The sequence below is a fragment of the Dermacentor albipictus genome, chromosome 2 (genome assembly GCF_038994185.2).
Source record: "Dermacentor albipictus isolate Rhodes 1998 colony chromosome 2, USDA_Dalb.pri_finalv2, whole genome shotgun sequence".
NCBI lineage: Eukaryota > Metazoa > Arthropoda > Arachnida > Ixodida > Ixodidae > Dermacentor > Dermacentor albipictus.
In genome coordinates this window covers 203165435-203188096 of record NC_091822.1, presented here as the reverse complement: position 1 = coordinate 203188096, position 22662 = coordinate 203165435, and the positions used below count along the sequence as shown (strand labels likewise).

The 22662-nt window shown below is 48.8% G+C and overlaps 1 protein-coding gene across 3 annotated transcripts in view; it reads left to right on the top strand.

The window, feature by feature from the left end:
- Positions 1–22662, top strand: part of LOC135897324 (uncharacterized) — a 297711-nt gene that overhangs the window by 268881 nt on the left and 6168 nt on the right. For 2 of the 3 annotated variants that reach the window (XM_065425927.1, XM_065425929.1), the window contains one exon: positions 3275–3352. The exons of the other annotated variant lie outside the window; for it this stretch is intronic. In XM_065425927.1, the coding sequence (XP_065281999.1) occupies positions 3275–3352 (78 nt within the window). The remainder of the gene's footprint in view (positions 1–3274; positions 3353–22662) is intronic. 3 annotated transcript variants of the gene reach the window in all.

Sequence of the window (22662 nt, the reverse complement as noted above, 5' to 3'; positions counted from 1 at the left end):
AGCATCCGACCTCATTTTTCCTCTTAGGAGGAGGCCGAGCTGCAATGTGAGCCCCCCCCCCCGAACGAAATTTCTGGCTACGCCACTGCCTCGCACCCATGGGTATCGGGTACACTGCTAAATTCTTTTTTGTGTGCGAAAGAAACAAATACAATATGGCAATTTTTAACGTCATTTTGTGTCCTCTTCTGTTTTATCTTGTCGCGTTTTTTTTTTTGTTTCACCAGAATACTCTGTTTATTGCATCTCTGAAATTTTACAGAAAAAAATATTATTTACTGCAGCGTTCACGTAGCTCGAAAGAGTGAAGTACTGGGATGTGCTTTTCACTGATCATACATACATGTAGAGGTGAGCATGCTACGTAGAACATATGAGATGTGACCACTGACAAGACAACTGGCTCCAAAACGCCCGGCACTATCCAAGCATCCGGTGCTGTCGCAGCAGGAGGGTTTAGCCTGGCATACATAACTCTAGCAGTTTATATAGTCATGATCTGAGCAGCATGACTCGACCTGATTGCAGCTGTACTTTATTCAGAAACTAAGGCTGATGAGACAGGCGAGGTGCCTATGCTTGTGTGCATAGTGCAGCTGCACGTAAATGTTAATTGAGGATAGCAAAAGAGACGAATAAATCTCATTTCGCTCACAGTATTGATGAAAAATTTGTCACTTTGTTGTATGGGGACCAATCTTGTTAAAGCTCAAGAACAATTCTTTGACCATAAACGGGAAAAAAATCATTTTTTAAATAAAAGGACCTCTGTTTGTTCGATTGAAAGAAATTTTTGGTATTAAAATATAAGTTCTCCGATTTTTATTTCGTTTTTTCGCATTTATTTTTTTAAGGAGTAGATAGATGACGGGAAAGTCATGCTATTGCAATATTGCGTTGATAACATTAAGCGGCGCGTGCCTCATAATCAGAATTGCTTTTGGCTCGTAAAACCCCATAATTTAAAAAAAAAACATTAAGCGGCGCTGGCACGTGACATTAGCCAGTCTTCCGTGCTTGAAACGAAGCAGCTCAGAATCCACTCGTGCTGACATACGTGACTTTATCGCCTACATTTTGTTATCTGCTGTTCTCCCGTGAGCGCCTGGCTCGTTTTGGGGTTGTAGCAAAGGGCTGGTGCTCGAATTGTAACTGGTGTGTGACAGCATACCGCAACCTTCTTGAATGCAGAGCCACTAAGGAAGTATGGCACATGGTGAGCCAGTTTTTCCAGCCGAACAACTCCACACAAGTGGCGAAAATGCATGCCTTCCTACGCCTGTGACATAGGCGGTCTTTTTGAAGTTAGGAACGGTAGAATATATTTTCCGGCTCTGAGCTATTAATATTTCTTTTTGGCCATGCCGTGGTACCCTGCACAGCAAATCATGAGAAACGCTAAAGGATATTATAGGTTGCACGTGTGCACTGCTGAATGACGCTGTGTCTAACGTTTGTACAAGTTATACCGACGCAAATTGAAAAGAAAAAAATTGCAGCAGATCAAACGAGTTGGAACCTATGTTCAGCGAAGCTTTGTGTGAGTGCACGAAGAGTCCAAACACGAGTACACGCACGCGCACACAAATTATACCGAGCCTTTTGTTAAGCGGAGTCGCTGGCTGCTAGCGAGTGCGACGGACGTCTTGAATGCATCATGGTTGCAGAGGAAGCATGCGCTTACCTACGTAGCGCAATTCGAATCCATCCCGCAAAAAGCGTTTACTTCCTCATTAACGTGCAGCCGCGGATGCGCGAAGGTGAGCTTTCTGGGGCTTTCTTTTTCTTTCCCCAGCACGGCCGGAGCCGCCGCTGCCGTGGATGGATGGATGGATGGATGGATGGATGGATGGATGGATGGATGGATGGATGGATGGATGGATGGATGGATGGATGGATGGATGGACGGACGGACGGACGGACGGACGGATGGACGGACGGACGGACGGATGGATGGATGGATGGATGGATGGATGGATGGATGGATGGATGGATGGATGGATGGATGGATGGATGGACGGACGGACGGACGGACGGACGGATGGACGGACGGACGGACGGACGGACGGACGGATGGATGGATGGATGGATGGATGGATGGATGGGTGGATGGATGGATGGATGGATGGATGGATGGACGGACGGACGGACGGATGGACGGACGGACGGACGGACGGACGGATGGATGGATGGATGGATGGATGGACGGACGGACGGACGGACGGACGGACGGACGGACGGACGGACGGACGGACGGACGGACGGACGGATGGATTTTATGAGCGTCCCCTTTGGAATGGCGGTGGGTGGCGACACCAAGGTCGTGCTAATATACTGCCTAATGTCCGACCTAGGTTAAACAATAAAAAAAGATGCCCACTGGATGCGCGGAGGCGAACGCCATCTGGTGGGGCTGCTAGGAATTCGGTGGCACACGCGACGCCCGTGCTCCGCGGCAAGGGAACAGCCAGGCCACAGCACCCACGTTCACGACATCCTGCGATGTTCGCGAAGTTTTGCTTTTAAAATAATGTAGTACACGTACGCCTGTAGCGGCTGCTGGGTTCAGACTTCGTGTGAACAAACACCCCTTTAATAGGCACGCACAATGTGCTAGCTCCGCGCTAATCACCTGAGGAGTTCTACTCTCCGTTTCATACATATATCTGCAGGCAACGTACTTGTCTCAGTGCTAGCATCTGCAACCGAAAAATAGTTTCGTCACACATGCAAGAATGGTTTGTGGTTCGATGTAACATTAAGTGTCATACTTTTATGTCGCGATATATTACATATTTATTACATGGAAGGCGTCGAATTTCCCACCAAACAAGCGGAGTGACGCGACTAGCGGCCACAGCACACAACTTGTGCTCGCGATCAAATCAAAACATAGTACGTCGCATACTGAAAGCACAAATGTGCACAAGTTATACGTGGTCTGGCATAACTTTACGTCCACTAGTGTTAATTGCAACACGTAAAGTAGTTTTTTCCATAGAAAGTGTCGCAAGTCTAAATTAACGGCATTCCGAAACGCGCGGAGTGAGACTTCTCTGGCCGCACTACTTGCGTAGCTTCCGCAGCGTCGCCTGCTATCTATGAGACGGAGTACTTATACGCACACGCCCAATGCCACTAGGTATGTGCCCATGTATGAATATAGAATACACACGTCCCAAGAGCAGCAACCGTTCGCTGCAGAACACTTTGTGCTTCGCGTTACGTAGATGCCAATTGGAGGTGATTTTTTTTCTCTCCTTTTCTCCCACAGCCCTTGGCTCTGGTGGCGTGGCGGTGCAAGCTAGAGATGAGTCACGTGAACGCGAGAGAGGTCATCAAATTCATCAAAGTGAGTGAATCACGCTCTGGTGTCCACAACAGACTGCGCGTTCTATGCTCTGCTACTCCCGCTTGTCTATACTGATTTGCCTGCTGAAACCATTGCGCAGCGAGAACATAGAAGGAGACATCCATAGAAGGTTACGGATTAACCTTTTGAAGGTTAATCCGTAGCGCTGCCACCAGCTGATGCATTTGAGGGCGATCCCACCGCTAGCAACCAGTTGTAGGAGTTGAGGAGGACGTCGGGATGAAATCTGCTTGGGAGGTTTATTTTACATTGTTTACAGTGAGACGTCCATTAACAGTCGTACAGTCATTACGGGCCGACAGCAACTCGGACGCTGCGGCCCGTCGCAAGCAGTTCGCGAGAGATGAATCAGGGAATGCTCCAGGAATGCTCTTGCTGCTCCCGGTCTCTCTTTTAAGCCCTTCGATGTCTGGAAGACGCGTCATGTTCGGCCAATGGGAGAGTCCGCTCAGATGACGCCATTTTCGGCCAGTGGTAGGCGCCCGTGCAATGGTGTCCTACCCGGCGAAGAGAGTCGCCGCTTGGTCCCCCTGCGGTCTTGCCTTGCTGACAGTTACAAGAGCCAGGTGGGTCGACGGCGGACCAAGGCGGGCAGAATTGGTCTTGCCTCGCTGGCTTGCAACGCCTTGGCACAATGGGCGTATGGGGGCTACGCTTCCAGGCCTTCCCGGTACATTACAGCCGTCCTGCTTCGGGACCCACTTTCCTTGCAACAGTGCCGGGCTATCTCCTCGCTTTCTGGAAGAGTCAAGTATTGAATAGCTCCTCCGCGGCACACGAAGTGGGGGCCGCCAACTTGTTTGCACTTGTCGTGCCTCAGGAATGTGGCATCCGTGTTTCTGCATTCCTTACTTAGCAGTGGGGCGATTCGATGTGGTCTGGGGAACTCGAAGTAGCCTCAGGAAACGGCCCCATATCTAACAAGGTTAGTTCTGCAGGTGTGGGACATGACCGGTAGGCTGTACCGCAGGAATCCAATAAAGAGAACCCTGTACAGTTGCAGCATGGATTGTATGGGCACTCCCTAGGTCTTTCCTGCAAGGAACTTGAACATATGGCAAATTCCTCTCAGGCGTTTTCTCACTAATTCACATGAGGGGTCCAGGAAAGATTTTTGTCAGTGACCACCCCCAAAAATATGTGACTCGTGCTATACGAGATCAGTTGTCTGTCGACGGATATCACGTATGGAGACATTAATTTCCTGGTAAACGCCACCACTGCACACTTTTCGTATGATATATGAAGTCCTTGTTCTCGAAGGTAGGATGATGTTAAAGTGGCTGCCTTCTGAAGCCGCGCGCGAAGTTGCAGTCGCGTCACACCCGACGTCCAAATGCAAATGTCGTTGGCATAGATGGAGAGCCTAACAGAGCCTGGTATGATGTTGGCAAGGCCAAGGTATAGTGAGACGTTTGAAAACATTCAGGTATAGCGAAATAACTGTACCGGATTAAGTTTAGATGTTTCCAAAGTCTCGGGGAGATTTTGGGCAGCGACTAAACAGACCTGATGGACTTTCAAAGCGTGTGACAACTCCCTGATACAGCTTTGTTGTCTTTGATGCATAAGTTGCTTGGATCTGCATAGATGTGCGAAATTCTGAAAGTAAGGAGTTCTTATTCTTCTTCTTCTTCTTCTTCTCCTTATTATTATTATTATTATTATTATTATTATTATTATTATTATTATTATTTACATTTCGACTTTTACCACCCCTAGTGTACACCAGCTCATCCCCCTTCCCTCCACCATTAAGAGTGGGAAAAAGTGAGCCATGTAAGCGCTATCCAAAAGAAAGCAGCTGTTGTCCTGACTAAACAAGTGCCCTTTTTCAAACGGTGTCTCCGGCCTAAGACATTCCTTGTTCACCCGCGTGTTTTAAACGTATGAGTGCTAATAGGATCATTGTCATGACAGCCGCACTCTCTGCAAAACCGTATCGGCTTTCCTTTGGGACCTTCTATGCCAAGGAGACCTGGCCTGGGATAGTGTGGCTATCCTGCTCTAGGGCTATTCCTTGCGTTATCATTATCACCATCATCAAAATGCTTTTCGCACTTTGCCAGTGGTCCGAGCGGCAGTACGCCATAGGCGTGTTTACCGAGGGAGGGCAAAGTGTGCCATTTGCACCTCGCCCCCAACCCTTTTTCAAAGCTGACGCTTTTGGCTACGTGCTGTAAAATCCAACAAAACAACAGCTGAGGCCAAATTGTCTCTGTGAATGCATCAGCCACGCAAGTAACGCTTTTCTTTATTACGTATGCTCTGTTTGGCCAGTGAGGATTGCCTTTCGTGCCTCGCTGCGAAGAGCTGTAGCAGATGAAGAACGGGGTGAGCCTTACACGCTGGAATTGTACAGAAGGCTAGCGCTTGGCAGTTTCCGCTATGAAAAAGTCATGTTGCGCTTCTGCCATTATGCCCAGTTTGTTGGGACCGCCCAGTCGTATTTGAAGACATACAGTTAGCTTGCTATAGTTAACCTAAGGACGGGGATCATAAAGTAATAAAATCAGCCCCGCCCTACGATGACGTGCCTTATGGCGTGAAATTGTCGGATTATGAAATACCGGAACTATTGGATCTTGGTAGAAACGACTTACAACACGTAGGACAACGACTGAGAGGGACTACAAACACTTCCAACGCTATTCTATTGCCGTTGCCAAATCATGTGCATGTATACATGACGGGGCATGCGCAGAAAATGCGCATGCCCTCTCATTGAATCTGTCACAGATGTCCTCATTGACATGCGCGTGCCCATATTCAGTTTCAGTTTCAGTTTATTATTCTTTAAATACAATGAATGGGTAAGAGACAATATACAGACGAGAGTCCCAAAGTCAAAGACTGCAACCGAACCTGTATGTCCAGAGGCACTCAAATTTCATTGGGTAATCACGACTTATCCTAGATATGTTGGTGAAAGCGATCTTTAAGAACGCCGACAGTTGGGCGAGCTTGTGACCAATAATTTTGTCAAAGGTTTTGGCAAGGTGGTCGTTCTGCTTTTCTTTGTTTTGTAGTGGTTGTGTTTTATGTTTCATGCGTTAAGAAGAAAACTACACTGTCGGACGCGGAAGAGTCATTTCAATGCCATTACAACACTGCCTTGAATTTTTCTATTGGCATGAGTCGCTTCTGACGTTGTCTATTTATTTTAGGCTGTTTCAACGTAAGACTTGCACTAGCGCAGGTTCCCTGGCAGGAGCAAAAAAAAGTTAGAGATTTCATATTTTTAAGAAATAGCAGTCACTTCTTGGGTGATATTTACCGAAAGTTTGAACTGTTTAGGTTACTTACGTGCGTTGAAAATACTTACTAAATATGTGTTTTCTCCCTACATTACCCCCGTGTTCAGAAATGCAACTTAAGTTGAAGCCCATGCTTGACTTGATCCGAGTGACGCCTATCGGGAACGCGCCGAAGGAAACGCAGTGAGCGTCTTTGGGCACGTTAACGCCAGGCGTCATCTAAATCAAGTCAAGCATGTGCTTCGACTTGAGTTGCATCTCTGCATACTTGGGTTAGTTGCTTTTTTCTGGTTTCCACGGTAAGCTATGTGAGCCATGGCGTTTATATTTTGTTGGAATGGGAATCCTGTTCTGTATGACTAGCGATAAATGTTTACTCTGTGTGGGTTCATTGCACCTTTTGTAGAAAGTTACTTATTCAAGCCTTCAAAAGTGTTGTAGTGCGGTTGCTTGAAATGTTTCCCAGATTCCTAAAACAACCAGACGAGGTACGAACTTCATATTCCATGCAAATAGGAATAATTTTTAGCGTAATTCGCTGCGAAACTTTCACTTACTTGTTTTAAACGTAACGTTGTAAATATCTACTGAACCCTCGTTCTTCCCGCTATTTTTGTTCGTCACACATGGCTTGCAGTTTGTCTATCCAGTGACTTCGGTGAGCTAAACAATTCATATTTGGAGAATTAGAGGCACGGTATGTGTAATGTGTAGGCAACCTTCGAAATAGGCGAGTTAAATGCGTCTTTGTCGTAGTAGTCTACGCGTGCGAAAGAGTCCTGGGCGTTATTCGTGTGTTTAACGAGCGACGTAAAACTTATACCGGTGCCCTGATATATAACTACAATTGCAACCGAGGTCCAGTTTTCCAAACCTACGGGGAACTCTACGCCAAATTTGTGTGCGACCAAATTTGTGTGTTGATCAAATGTAGCTGTAGGAAAAAAATATTTTAAAATTTTAAGAAACCTTAAGCAAGCGTTCGAAAGTGGCAAGCTGCCATTATCAGTTACGTTTCCCCAATTCCCAGGAGCACTCTGAATTCACAAACTTAGAAAGAATAGGCGCAGCTTCAGAGGAATGTGCCGCGAAGCTTTAACGTTTCTGGCTTATTCAGCAAGCGCTACAAGTAATTATTGATCCCTCGTTCGTTTTTAATTTATGCGTGATACGTACACTGGGTTCACCTGTTGTCTGTCCTCAGTGAACGAAACAGGTCAGCTCCTTTATGTCTGGTGACAGTATATGAGGACGAGGTAATGGGTGACGTGTATTCGAAATTCAAAGTGGGTGGGTAATTGAGGCTGTGGTGATAAATTACGTAAATAAGTGCTCTAGAGTGTTATGAGTCTGTAACGAATGGCGACAAAATTTAAACCCGTTGCCCTGGCAGAACTACAAATGCCACCAAGACCAAATTTTAAAAAAAATGGGTGGAACCCTACGAAAATTCCTGTGCGATGTGAAATGAGTGGGATCAGACGCAGCTTCCCTAAAATTGTCTTAATCAAGTTTTAGAAAGTGTGATATGACCGCTATCAGCTACGCTTTCCATTGTCCCGACATAGTTGTAGGTTACAATTTTATATTTCGTGGAAATGGGAGTGGTGGTCATGGTAAGTGCCATGTGTGGCAAAATGTTTACGTTGCTGGTCCAGTTAGAAGGCTTGCAAATAATTACTGAACCCTCGTTTTTTCCCCCTGTTTTCATGCGTCATAAGACGTTCGTAGTTTATTTCTGCGAAGTCCTAGGTGAACTAATCAAGGCGCCTTGGTTATATTTTGCGAAAGTAAGGGGCGCGTTATGGGTAATGTGTAGGCTAAGTTCAAAGTTAGAGGACAAAGTAGGACATTTGCAGTATATTATGCATGCAAGTGATCCAGGGCTTTATCGATGTGTTTTACGAACAAAGCAGAATTTATCTCGCTGCTCTGGGAGATCTGGGAACGAAACCGAAATAAAATCTCGCAAATATAGGGAATGGGGGGGGGGGAGGCGGTATGCAATGCTATCAGCTATGATTAATGTTCTGGACATATAAAATTTGTATTGATGAATTACTGACTTTCTAAAAATTTCTAACAGTAAGTGCTCGAAAGCGTTATACATGCGGGCAAGGTTTTTGGAAACATGGCTTGATAACACGGACAGCAATTTATACGGTTTTTGTCCACACCAAGCAGAATACTGCCATCGTATATCGGATCGATATGGTGGTTCCACTATATCTGTTTCAGCTCATATTAGGTATATGAGCGTAGTCTCTTTTTCTTAACGTAAATCACTGTGAATCCATATCGATCGAAACTTATTAGAGCTGAATTCTCATAATCGTAACAGTTTTATTCTTGGTTGTATCTACCGCTCCCCTTCTTCATCAATCCCTGATTTTCTGGGCGAACTCTCCATGGTTCTGCAAGAAATTTCTCTTGAGAATAAGCAAGTCTTAATTGTCGGTGATGTTAACAATAATTTATCTGACGTCGATAACGGAAGTTTTTTACATTATGGCTACACTTAAGGTTTTGTTTTTCTCGGCTACTTTGTCACGCTGGAGTTTTCCGGGCGGCTGCGTTCGACAGATTGCTAGGTGAAACCTTCGCTCACGTGCCGCCACTAAAGTCGCGGCTGTTCATACAAATCGATTGGCATTTTTATGAGCTAGTAAAGAAAAAAATGTTTCATGTAAATGAGAACACTGAGATTGTGACCAACAACAACGAACATACAAAACAAAGCTTTGTTTTCTTTCTCTTGCATGCGCAAACTCCTGGCATGTTCAGTGTTGTGAGTGAAAACGTTTGTCGAATTTAGTTCAGAGACTGCAATAAAGATCAAACAGGATAATTGGCACAGCAGTTGTCTCAATAAGCTTCTGCAGAGAAGAAAAATAATCGTTGAGATGAAAAAGCGTTGTTGAACTTAAGTCGCACGTACTCAAATGCAGCTGGGGGGTAGTGGTGCAGCAGATGCACGAAGTTCAGGAGGATACTCCACGGTTGTTTTTTCATGGGCTCGGGCACGAAGCCGCTGAATATTAGTTGAATATGTAGCTTTAAAAACTTCAAGGCCTTTATCAGCAAGTTTTGCTTCTTCAGCTCCTCGATAAAGTCCTTTGAATCGCCACAGCGTTTTGTGAACCTTAATTTCGACTGCTGCAACGTTTTCACTTTTTTTTCTTCAATTGTAAAATTCTTTCGTATGAGAAGAGGGTTCTGAGATGATGTTTGGTTCTTGTTCGCTAACATCAGGCACAGGTGATGGAGGCGCTGCCCGGGCCCTAGGAGGAGCTCGCTTTCCCTTTTGCTCTCAGGAAGACAGTATGTTATAATTCGTTATATCGCTCGCTCTCTTCAAATACACATCCGTGTAAAGCAACTAATACTTTCCTGATCGCGAGAAAAATGGTAGTGTTTGGGTAGTGTAGCAAATATTTTTCCCTTAAAAGAACATGCTTGATACTAAAGGGTATAGCTTCAAAGTTTAGAGGAGGAATTCCTCGTTTCAATGGTAGTTGTCCCAATCAACATTTTTTGCAAGCAGAATACGAAAACAAATTATTACAAAAATGTGACCACACAAGAAACATTATACAGAGACGTCAACATTTCGTCACAAAAAGCGCAGTAATGGGCAACTGTAAGGCTGGTGTAATCGCAATGTCCGGGCTAATTGTGTAACTAATTTTTTTACTTACTGGCTGCTGAAGATGGGCTGGGAACTCCGGAATTATGGTGGGAATACTGCCTGCTCGCATCCTTGGTGTTTCACCTGTTCTGTCGAAGCAGCTGGCTTCGAAATGAACGGAGCACAGAACGTCAGCTTTCTTGGGTGCCTGGCCAACTCGCCGCACTGCACGCTCCCAGGCTCCACGCCGGGCGTCATCTTTGGAAAACCTGTGATTCGCGAAAAAAGGTCCATGCGCAATATGCATCTCCAAGGCATGTCTTCAACAATGCCTTCATGTGCTCGTACGGTCTGATGCATAAAATAGATAAGGGAGCAAGCCACAGAATGTGTTTGGCTTAAAGGGAAGCTGAAAGGTTTTCCAGAAAAAATGAGTGAACATCTGTACATAATGGTTTTAAACCCTCCGAATTCCAATATCGTATCGAAATTGAGCGAAAGAAAGCGCAAATATATTTTATTTCGACGAAAAGTGCAGCAGCGGACACGTCCAGCTCGCGCGTCTCGTTTCCGCCTGTGATTGGTCGGGCGCCTCGTGACGTCGACTCTAGTAACCGACCGCTGCCGCTACACATGAAGCGCGGTGCCAGGTAGTTTGGTGCTGTTTTTCTGAGACGGTAATGGAAAATTTAGAGAAACTGCGTTTTTCTGAGGAGTTCGGCGTTACTCCCTACATGTACGAGCCGATTGCGAAGAGCCGGCCTCTCGAAGAAGCAAACGATACTGGTGCGAGCAGTGCTTTCGACGCGAACGAAAGCAAAGTCTTGGGATCTCCTCGTGTCGGAAATGCTCTTTGGTGAGTATGTTTTTTGCAAAGCGATCTAGTGATCTCGCCGATCTTTCGCCGATCTAGTGAGCTCGTTTCCGGCCAAACAACTGTAGTGTTGTGTTCCTGCATGCCTCCTCGAATCAATCCCTGATTTTCTGGGCGAACTCTCCATGGTTCTGCAAGAAATTTCTCTTGAGAATAAGCAAGTCTTAATTGTCGGTGATGTTAACAATAATTTATCTGACGTCGATAACGGAAGTCTAACAGCTTATAAAGACTGTTGTGCTGGATTCGGACTGGAATCATGAATTATCTATCCTACTATGTGTTCCACTCATGGTACTAACACGCTTCTTGGCAATGCTATAACATTGCGACAACTCCAAACTCTGGTGTCTTAGATACTCAGATCTGTGGCGACGCTCGACTCTCACGCGTCCTGTGATGTTGTTTTTCTCGCATGGCTCTCGCTTCTCCGGTAATCCGGCTTCTGCGCGTAGCGCAGTGCCGGCGGTGGTCTGTCTGGTTGCACGCGCGCATTACGAGAGATGGCGCGAGTGTTGCGCTGCTAACGCCACCTAAAGGCGGGATTAGTCGGCCGCTATGCGACCGGGCGGCGTTTTTAGAATTGCTGGTAGGTAGAGCGGGGCGTAGCACTTTTGACGGAGCTCGACGTTTCTGCGCAGGCGCGAGTAAGAGCGGGCGCGAGAGAGAAAATCTGGAGGCTTTCGCTGCTTGAATATATTGCCACATGGTGTGGCGCAGCAAGAGACTGAAGAAGAGGAGAACGAGGTTCGTCTCGGCATCGCGCGTCGCCGCTTGCTTTTTCCTAAAGTGCAACCGCCTGTATCTTGACTCAGCTTGTATACTCCAGCAGGGTATACGCGACAATACGCGACAATTTGGTGGAGCTTGCGGGGTACGCTCAACTTATGCAGGAGACCCCACTGGGCAGCAAGAACCTCGCCCCACAGAGTTGACTCCAGTTCACCGCACAAGCCGGTGAATCCGAGGCCTCGCCCCAGAATTTGGAAACCTCCAGGAAAAAGTGATGACTGCGACCACTTCGACTTCTACGGAACGGGTGACACCAATTTACCTAACGCTGCTGAAACCCCAAGTGCCGACGGCTTTTCATGGCGACACATTTGAAGACGTGGAAGACTGGCTGGCGGAGTTCGAGCGCGTGGCTGCGTTTAACGTGTGGGACAAAAACGCCAAACTCAGGAACGTCTACTTCAGCCTCCAGAATGGTGCTCGCACGTGGTTTATGAACCGCGAAAGTGCCCTGTCATCCTGGCCTGAGTTCCAGCGCAAGCTACTGGAGACTTACTCGAGTCCCGATCACCGAGAAAAAGCAGAACGGGCCCTTCAGTCACGCGTCCAAAAGCCCAATGAGAGCGTCACGATGTACGTGGAGGACATGACGCGTCTCTTTCAGCGTGCCGATCCGAGCATGTCGGAAGAGAAGAAGGTGCGTCATCCGATGAGAGGCGTAATGGAGCAGCTCTTTGGCGGTCTTGTTCGGAATACGCCCAAGGCTGTTGCCGAGTTCCTCATCGAAGCCACCGCGATGGAGAAGACCCTTCAGCAACGGTCGAACTTGTACAACCGACAAGTAAATGCCGCCTGCACTCCGGATACGCCGGTAAGCTTAGGGTGCGACGTCGCCTTGCTTTGCGAGCTCATTCGCTCAGTGGTTCGCGACGAGCTGCAGAAGCACCACGGCACATCGCCACCTCCAATCAGCTCCCTCGCCAGCGTCGTACGCAACGAAGTACAGCAGGCACTGCAGGCATCTCTTTCCAGCAGTGAAGCACCATCTCCGCCAAGCGAATCCCGGCGCAAGACGTACGCAGAAACATTACTGAGCCCCGTCCAAGCTTTCGCACCTACTTATGTGGCACCGCCAGTCGCGTTGCAATCGGCGCAAGCCACTCCGACAACTCCGCTACCGTATTTCGACGATCGCCGAACACCCGCGAGGAAATCAGAGGTTTGGCGAGCACCCGATCGACGACTGCTGTGCTACCACTGCGGCGAAGCTGGTCATGTGTATCGGGAGTGCCCCTACTGACGACTCGGACTGCGGGGTTTTTCTATCGATTCACCTCATTCATTCTATCAGTTCGGCCAAAGGCCACCCGACATCGCAGAATTCCTCGGAGAGCAGCGCAGACCGGGCCCATCACAGCGGCAGTCACGCTCACCCTCACCGCGGCGATATATCCTTGCTCGCGATACCACCTCGAGGACGACGCAAGGGCGATCACCAAGTTCACGTCGGGAAAACTGACGTCAGCGACCTTCCGAGGCGGGGCCGCTGATACTCGATGCGCTCAAGACCTCGTACCGTTCCGACCGCGGAGTAACGAAAACACGATGACGCCAGAACCAGTTCCCGCGAACAAGATTTCACTGGACATACCTGTGTTGATCGACGGCAAAATAGTGAGTGCACTTGTAGATACCGGCGCCGATTACTCTATTCTTAGCAGAAAACTGGCGAGCGTTCTGAAAAAAGTTAGGTTGCCCTGGCACGGGGCACCAGTTCGTACGGCAGGTGGCCACGTCGTCACACCGCTTGGCCTATGCACGGCCAGAGTAGAAATTCGCAGTGCTGCTTTTCTACCCACTTGCCTGGTTCTACGCGAGTGTTCCCGCGATTTAATCCTTGGGATGGACTTTCTCCGGGAATATGGCGCCATTATTGACCTCCGCGACCGCTGCATCACTTTCTCGACACAAAGGACAACACAGACCGACGCCATTGGGCACAGATCCGCACTTCGCGTTTCGGACGAGAGCATCACGATACCGCCGCGTGCGAGTGTTGTGGTTCCGGTCAAGTCCGATGAACTACAAGACGGTGAAGCCATTGTCGAAGGCAACATTTCTATGTTGCTGGCACAAGGTATTTGTGTAGCGCGAAGCCTTGTGGAACTTCGTGAAAGCAAGACAACGGTCCTCGTTACCAACTTTACCTTTGAGCATCGACACATTTTTCGTGGCACTGCCATCGCCTACGCCGAACCACCAACGGACATCGTCGAGTGCTTTGCTTCTGAGGTGGACACAGACGACGGTTCGCTCAGAGACATCGATGTAAACTCCGAGCTTACGGACGACCAAAAGAGCTCACTGCAGGAACTCTTGAACGAATTCAGCGCGGGCTTCGCTCGGGCTACTAAGGTGGGCCAAACGCCAATCACGAAGCACCGAATAACGACATCCGCCGACGCACGTCCCATCAAACAACAGCCTTATCGTGTCTCGCCGAAAGAACGTGAGGTAATTCAAGCCCAAGTCAAGGAGATGCTAGATCATGGTGTCATTCAGCCTTCGCACACTCCGTGGACCTCCCCGGTCGTTCTAGTCAAGAAAAAAGACGGAACGCTTCGTTTCTGTGTTGATTATCGACGCCTCAATGATGTTACCAAGAAGGACGTGTACCCACTACCATGTATCGATGACTCTTTAGACAGGTTACGGCGAGCTAAGTATTTTTCCTCTCTCGGTCTAAAGAGTGGTTACTGGCAAATTGAGGGCGATGAACGACACCGCGAAAAAACTGCTTTCGTCACTCCAGATGGCCTTTACGAATTCAGAGTACTTCCTTTCGGTCTCTGTTCGGCACCAGCAACTTTCCAGCGAATCATGGACACCGTTCTCGCTGGTCTGAAGTGGCAAACCTGTCTCGTCTACCTTGACGACGTGGTTGTTTTTTCGGCGACATTTGACGACCACCTGAAACGACTGCGGCAAGTTCTCGAAGCTATCCGATCGGCTAACCTCACCCTTAAGCCTCAGAAGTGTCATTTCGGCTACAAGGAGCTGATGTTTCTCGGACACGTGGTCAGCGCGGAAGGCGTTAGCCCCGATCCCGCGAAAACTGCCGCTGTAGCCTCGTTTCCAACACCGACCGACAAGAAAGGTGTTCGACGCTTCCTGGGCCTTTGCGCATACTACCGGCTTTTCATCGAAACTTTTTCGAAGATGGCGGAACCGCTGACGCGCCTCACGAGGGCGGATGTATCGTTCGTCTGGTCCTCAGAACAAGAGACTGCTTTCACCGAGCTTCGACAGCGTCTGGTGTCAGCACCAGTTTTGGCCCACTTTGACGAGGAGGCGGACGCGGAAGTTCATACAGACGCCAGTAACGTTGGTCTTGGTGCGGTCCTTGTACAACGGCAGGAAGGTATTGAAAGAGTGATCGCCTACGTATATCGCACACTATCGCGTGCAGAGGCCAACTACACCACCACGGAGAAAGAGTGTCTTGCCGTCGTATGGGTGCTGGCCAAATTTCCACCTTACCTTTACGGCCGCCCATTCAAAGTTGTAACTGACCACCACTCGTTATGCTGGCTTGCAAATCTCCGGGACCCTTCTGGGCGATTGGCACGGTTGAGTCTACGTTTGCAGGAGTACGACGTGACCATCGTGTACAAGTCGGGCCGTGTACACGAAGATGCTGACGCACTCTCACGCGCCCCTATCGACACTACCGACCACGACATTGAGGACGACGCCGCTTTCCTTGTGGCCGTAAGCGTTACTGATTTGTCCACACGGCAGCACGCAGACGACGCACTATGGCCTGTATTCGAACATCTGGAAGGACGAAACCTAACCATACCGCGGCATATCGCTCTAGGATTGTCGTCTTTTTGTTTACGACATGGCGTCTTATACAAGAACTCCGCTGCCACCAACAAGACCTACCTTTTGGTCGTTCCAGCAGAACTCCGTGCCGAAGTTTTGTTCGCCTGTCATGAAGAGCCTCCGTCTGGCCATCCGCGTTTTACGCGAACGCTCGACAGAGTGCGCAAATTCTACTACTGGCCAAGACTTGCCGAGTGTGTTAAGCGGTACGTCCAAGCCTGCCGTGAATGCCAGCGCCGAAAGTCGCCAGCTGTGAAGCCTCCGGGATCGTTGAATCCGACTGACCCACCTGGCAAACCTTTCGACCAGGTCGGCATGGATCTTCTGGGCCAGTTTCCATTGTCATTTCTTGGCAACAGGTAGATAATCGTCGCCACGGAATGTTTAATGCGATATGCTGAGACAAAGGCGCTGCCTCGAGGCACAGCTTCCGAAGTTGCCCAGTTTTTCATACAGAGCATCGTCCTACGGCAAGGCGCCCCTTCACACGTCATCACAGACCGAGGCAAAGCCTTTACAGCACAGCTCATTGAAGACGTTTTTAAACTCAGCTGCACAACCCATCGAAGGACAACTGCCTTTCATCCGCAGACAAACGGCTTGACCGAACGACTGAGCAGAACGATGACTGACATGTTGTCTATGTACGTAGACGTACAGCACAAGACGTGGGACGAGATACTCCCTTACGTAACGTTTGCCTATAATACTGCTACGCAAGAAACAACACGCTTCACGCCGTTTTACCTCGTTTACGGCCGTGAAATGCAGACTATGTTTGAAGCAAGGCTGCCGTGCGACAACATCGATCATCTCGACCTCACCCAAGATGCCGAACTTTTCGTGCAACGCGCGCAAGAAGCCCGTCAGCTTGCCCGAGTGCACATAAAGCAACAACAGAGCATCGATGCGCACCGTTACAATCTCCGCCATCGACATGTCGAGTTCCAACCTGGTGATCAAGTTTTGGTCTGGACTCCCGTGCGCCGCAAAGGACTATCCGAGAAGCTTTTGAGTCGCTACTTCGGACCTTACAGAGTGTTGCAGCGAATTAGTGACGTGAACTACGAAGTCCTTCCTGATGGAAGTCAGCCTCCCCGACGTCGACAACCGCAATCTGAGATTGTGCACGTTGTGCGGTTGAAACCGTACTATAGCCCCTAATACTCGACGTTTTCAGCCGCTTCGGTTACTTTTGTGGTTGCTCGTCCATCAGTGCCTTGTGACTATATCGCACACCGCCGTGATTGTGACTATAGCCTATGTGTTCGTCCTAGACCATCTCGGCGCTCTCAGGTCAAGCCTATTCATGCTTTTCTTCTTTCTTTTTCTTTTTTTTTTTGAAGAGGAGGTAATGCCACATGGTGTGGCGCAGCAAGAGACTGAAGAAGAGGAGAACGAGGTTCGTCTCGGCATCGCATGTCGCCGCTTGCTTTTTCGTAAAGTGCAACCGCCTGTATCTTGATTCAGCTTGTATACTCCGGCAGGGTATACGCTACAATATGACTCAGCCTAGGCACTACGGAGGAGGTTTCTTAGAGCGCATTGTATTCGTTTGTCCCCTAGACATGCCGGCATTGCGGAGTGCGGTCGAGTTGGTTCATACGCTCCGCCGATGGCTGCCCGCGCGGTGAGGCAGTGGGCGCGGACGCCGCTTGGTGATCGCTGTGCCTGAAGGGACAATGTTCTGACTAATGTTGGATAAGTCGCGGGTCGGTTTTTTCGTCGCGACGATAAATCGGATTTTTTACAAGCACTGATACAGGAGGGCACATGTAACCGGCAAACGGAGGCCTCAGGAGAGCACCTAAGGTTATATTAAAGCAGGCGGCGCAGGATCTCCGGGGCACCCAAGCGGTAGGGTGGCGATCAAAGCTGGAAGCAGGGCGGCCCGTGGGTAGGGGCCGCAGAGGCCGAAGCGTGCCAGGGGGTGTTCGCAAAGAAAATTGGCTGTCCGCGATAGCGGACAGCCGAACTTATACTCCCCTTGCGCGCGCAGGCCTCTGCGAGCCCCAACCCACGGACCAGTCCGGCTTCTAGATTTGATGTCCCCGTTGGCGCTTTGGTGTCCTGGAGGCGCCGCCAATAATGCGAAATAGTGACACGTTGTTTTCATTAGTAAAAGCATGATCGGATAAATATGATTGCGTCGAGCCGCCAGCTTGCGATGCTAAGTTCAGCACTACCGCGCCCCGCGACTCCTGCCGGCACGTCGAGGGACAAGCGCATACAACGCGCGCCAAGAAACTCCTCCGTAGTACCTAGGCAAAGTCGTATTTTGAAGGAGGAAAACTCCCCACAATTCCTCTCTCGCACCCGCTTTTACTCGCACATGTGCGCAAACGTCTGTCGTCTCCACAAGTCTCATTCCCCGCTGTACCTACAAGCAGTTGGAAATACGCGACCGAGCAAAGCCTGTGGTGGCACGGCCGGTAGCCATCTTTCTCGGGGCAAAAGGGGCTTGGAGTGGGCGGGCTGAAGCTTGGAAGCGTTCGCTACCACTCGTTACGGGGATCAAAGCATTTTTCTTTTACATTATGGCTACACTTAAGGTTTTGTTTTTCTCGGCTACTTTGTCACGCTGGAGTTTTCCGGGCGGCTGCGTTCGACAGATTGCTAGGTGAAACCTTCGCTCACGTGCCGCCACTAAAGTCGCGGCTGTTCATACAAATCGATTGGCATTTTTATGAGCTAGTAAAGAAAAAAATGTTTCATGTAAATGAGAACACTGAGATTGTGACCAACAACAACGAACATACAAAACAAAGCTTTGTTTTCTTTCTCTTGCATGCGCAAACTCCTGGCATGTTCAGTGTTGTGAGTGAAAACGTTTGTCGAATTTAGTTCAGAGACTGCAATAAAGATCAAACAGGATAATTGGCACAGCAGTTGTCTCAATAAGCTTCTGCAGAGAAGAAAAATAATCGTTGAGATGAAAAAGCGTTGTTGAACTTAAGTCGCACGTACTCAAATGCAGCTGGGGGGTAGTGGTGCAGCAGATGCACGAAGTTCAGGAGGATACTCCACGGTTGTTTTTTCATGGGCTCGGGCACGAAGCCGCTGAATATTAGTTGAATATGTAGCTTTAAAAACTTCAAGGCCTTTATCAGCAAGTTTTGCTTCTTCAGCTCCTCGATAAAGTCCTTTGAATCGCCACAGCGTTTTGTGAACCTTAATTTCGACTGCTGCAACGTTTTCACTTTTTTTTCTTCAATTGTAAAATTCTTTCGTATGAGAAGAGGGTTCTGAGATGATGTTTGGTTCTTGTTCGCTAACATCAGGCACAGGTGATGGAGGCGCTGCCCGGGCCCTAGGAGGAGCTCGCTTTCCCTTTTGCTCTCAGGAAGACAGTATGTTATAATTCGTTATATCGCTCGCTCTCTTCAAATACACATCCGTGTAAAGCAACTAATACTTTCCTGATCGCGAGAAAAATGGTAGTGTTTGGGTAGTGTAGCAAATATTTTTCCCTTAAAAGAACATGCTTGATACTAAAGGGTATAGCTTCAAAGTTTAGAGGAGGAATTCCTCGTTTCAATGGTAGTTGTCCCAATCAACATTTTTTGCAAGCAGAATACGAAAACAAATTATTACAAAAATGTGACCACACAAGAAACATTATACAGAGACGTCAACATTTCGTCACAAAAAGCGCAGTAATGGGCAACTGTAAGGCTGGTGTAATCGCAATGTCCGGGCTAATTGTGTAACTAATTTTTTTACTTACTGGCTGCTGAAGATGGGCTGGGAACTCCGGAATTATGGTGGGAATACTGCCTGCTCGCATCCTTGGTGTTTCACCTGTTCTGTCGAAGCAGCTGGCTTCGAAATGAACGGAGCACAGAACGTCAGCTTTCTTGGGTGCCTGGCCAACTCGCCGCACTGCACGCTCCCAGGCTCCACGCCGGGCGTCATCTTTGGAAAACCTGTGATTCGCGAAAAAAGGTCCATGCGCAATATGCATCTCCAAGGCATGTCTTCAACAATGCCTTCATGTGCTCGTACGGTCTGATGCATAAAATAGATAAGGGAGCAAGCCACAGAATGTGTTTGGCTTAAAGGGAAGCTGAAAGGTTTTCCAGAAAAAATGAGTGAACATCTGTACATAATGGTTTTAAACCCTCCGAATTCCAATATCGTATCGAAATTGAGCGAAAGAAAGCGCAAATATATTTTATTTCGACGAAAAGTGCAGCAGCGGACACGTCCAGCTCGCGCGTCTCGTTTCCGCCTGTGATTGGTCGGGCGCCTCGTGACGTCGACTCTAGTAACCGACCGCTGCCGCTACACATGAAGCGCGGTGCCAGGTAGTTTGGTGCTGTTTTTCTGAGACGGTAATGGAAAATTTAGAGAAACTGCGTTTTTCTGAGGAGTTCGGCGTTACTCCCTACATGTACGAGCCGATTGCGAAGAGCCGGCCTCTCGAAGAAGCAAACGATGCTGGTGCGAGCAGTGCTTTCGACGCGAACGAAAGCAAAGTCTTGGGATCTCCTCGTGTCGGAAATGCTCTTTGGTGAGTATGTTTTTTGCAAAGCGATCTAGTGATCTCGCCGATCTTTCGCCGATCTAGTGAGCTCGTTTCCGGCCAAACAACTGTAGTGTTGTGTTCCTGCATGCCTCCTCGTGGGACGTAAGCGGGGATGCGATCGTCGGCATTTGTGCGCTGTCCAAAGCTGTCGGCAATCTACAAAGACGGTTTAAACGTGTGAAAAGCTTCCCGGTTCATGCAGTACGTGTAGTGACCTTCATCTGTTGACTACCACGTTGACTACCACTCACGTTGATTACCACTCACGTTGACTACCACGCACGTTGACTACAACTCTACATACACGCAGACGCACCAACAAAGGAATGCAGGGTCGATCGAAGCAGATTACGATGGCACGCACGCAGAAACAAGCGCGGTCAGGCACGGTCGCGGACGCTGCGAAGGAACGAAACTCTAAAGTTGACGTCACAACACCGCGGTTTCCGGTCTCCGCTCGCATCGTCAGCGTCAGCAGCAGCGCGCGGCATTCGACGGGGGGCGGAGCTACAGCGCAATTTCAACCGACGATTACGTCGCTCCTAATTGAAAAAAACCCCAAATTTTACCTACATGGTTTATAAGGCTCCCGCATCCGTTTATGCGCGTCTTATTGAATTCGACAGACTCTTCAGCTTCCCTTTAATTACACTGAAATGTTATTCCCGGCGTCTTCTTCAAGTGATTGGTGCACCCGAACGCAACACATGAACCCACCATCACCTTCAGGAACGCTGGAACAATTGCGCATGCGCAAGTCAACCCGCACTGGCGCGCTACAGTAGGCGCGCTATGTGTGCGCGCGCTCTCTGCCCAGAGCAAGATGGTGGCGCCTCGGCGTCAGCGCACGGCCGCTGGACGGGAAGATATTGTGGAGATCTCTTATTTGGCTGCCCTTTTTTCTCTGGTTCGGGAATGCCGCACTTTGTTCCTCAATTTCACGGCACAGTGCGCAACGTCAGCAGCACGCTCTTCGATTTTACTTCGCGCAGGCAACGCAGGGCCCGTATATCGTAATGTTCAATTTCAAGTTCCATTGCTTCTATCACGCGTCGTGCCGTGGGGCAGATCGCAGGGATAGCGGCGGCGAGCGAGTCATGTCCGAGCCGATGACGAAGGGCGAAAAAAGGAGGAAAATTTATATAATCGGCTAGTAAAGGCGGCCCTAAGAACCTGTTCACGGTTTTCTCACGGTCGCTAATTAAGAAGTGCTGGCAGTTGTTCATGCTGCGTGCATCGTGCAAACTCCTAGTAGAAGACATAGCGCTGCGCTCTGCCAACTCATATGCGCTTGCGATAGCGCTTGTCGGCTGAGATTAAAAAATAATGACGTTAATAAATTATTTCTGCATTTGGCAAACGCCCGGCACCACACGTTTATACTTTAGAACTTGCCGATAGTATTTAATTTATATTTTATATTTAATTAGCAAGCAGAAACATTCTGCAGTTCCTCAATTAGCTCGTCATGTAATGACGTACACTTCAGAGGTGGCACACTCTCATCTTTTGGTCGCGTCCTCCCCTTCTTCCACCACCGGCTTGGCAGCGGCCCATTTAGCGACATAAGTGGCGAAGTGAACGGTTCGTTTTCGGAACCGTTTGAGATTCTGCCCCTGACTGCTGCCGCACAAGGGTGGCATTGGAGGTGGAGCGAAGAGAGCAAGGCTCGCGCCGTGCGCGAGAGATGGCGCCAGGAACGCGCGAGCTTAAAACCCCTTAAACTTCGCAAAGTAGCGGGATGCTTTGAAAAATGCCGCCTCCTCCTCGCACGCTCTCGTCGAGGCCGACGCTGCGTCGCTATTGGCCTAATAGCATCACGTGGGCCCTCGCGCCGTGCATCAGTGCCATTTTTGCTCGAGAAGAGTCTAAGGAGTGGCGAGGAGCGCATGTTGGCGCCATTGCTACGCTTGAGCAGTGTAAGCGGCGCCACGGTAGAGGAGGGAGCGTGAAAGAGAGAAGAAACGATGAGGAGTGAAGGCGGGGGAGGAGAGTGTCGCTAATTTACGAAGTTTAAGGGGCTTTAGCGCAACTAGAGCAGCGCGAGGATGATGACCTTGATTACGACGAGGCCGACGGCGATGCGAAACGCGGGAATCGGCGTCGAAGAGCTGCGCTCTAAAGCTTAATAATTTTACTGGTATTGATATGGCTCGCACGTTCGACCAAGGTCATTTTCATGAGCATATATTCGATAAGTCGTGATTACACAATGAAATTCTACAGTTATACCTGTAAGAGGTTTGATTAAGTTCTACATCGTCATAACACACTGAGACTGCAACATTACGTAGGTTATCTCTGCACAGAAATTATATAGGTCCAGTTTTTGATAATCCAACGATTTCATGCCGTACTGCACACCATTCGTTCGGCGTGGCT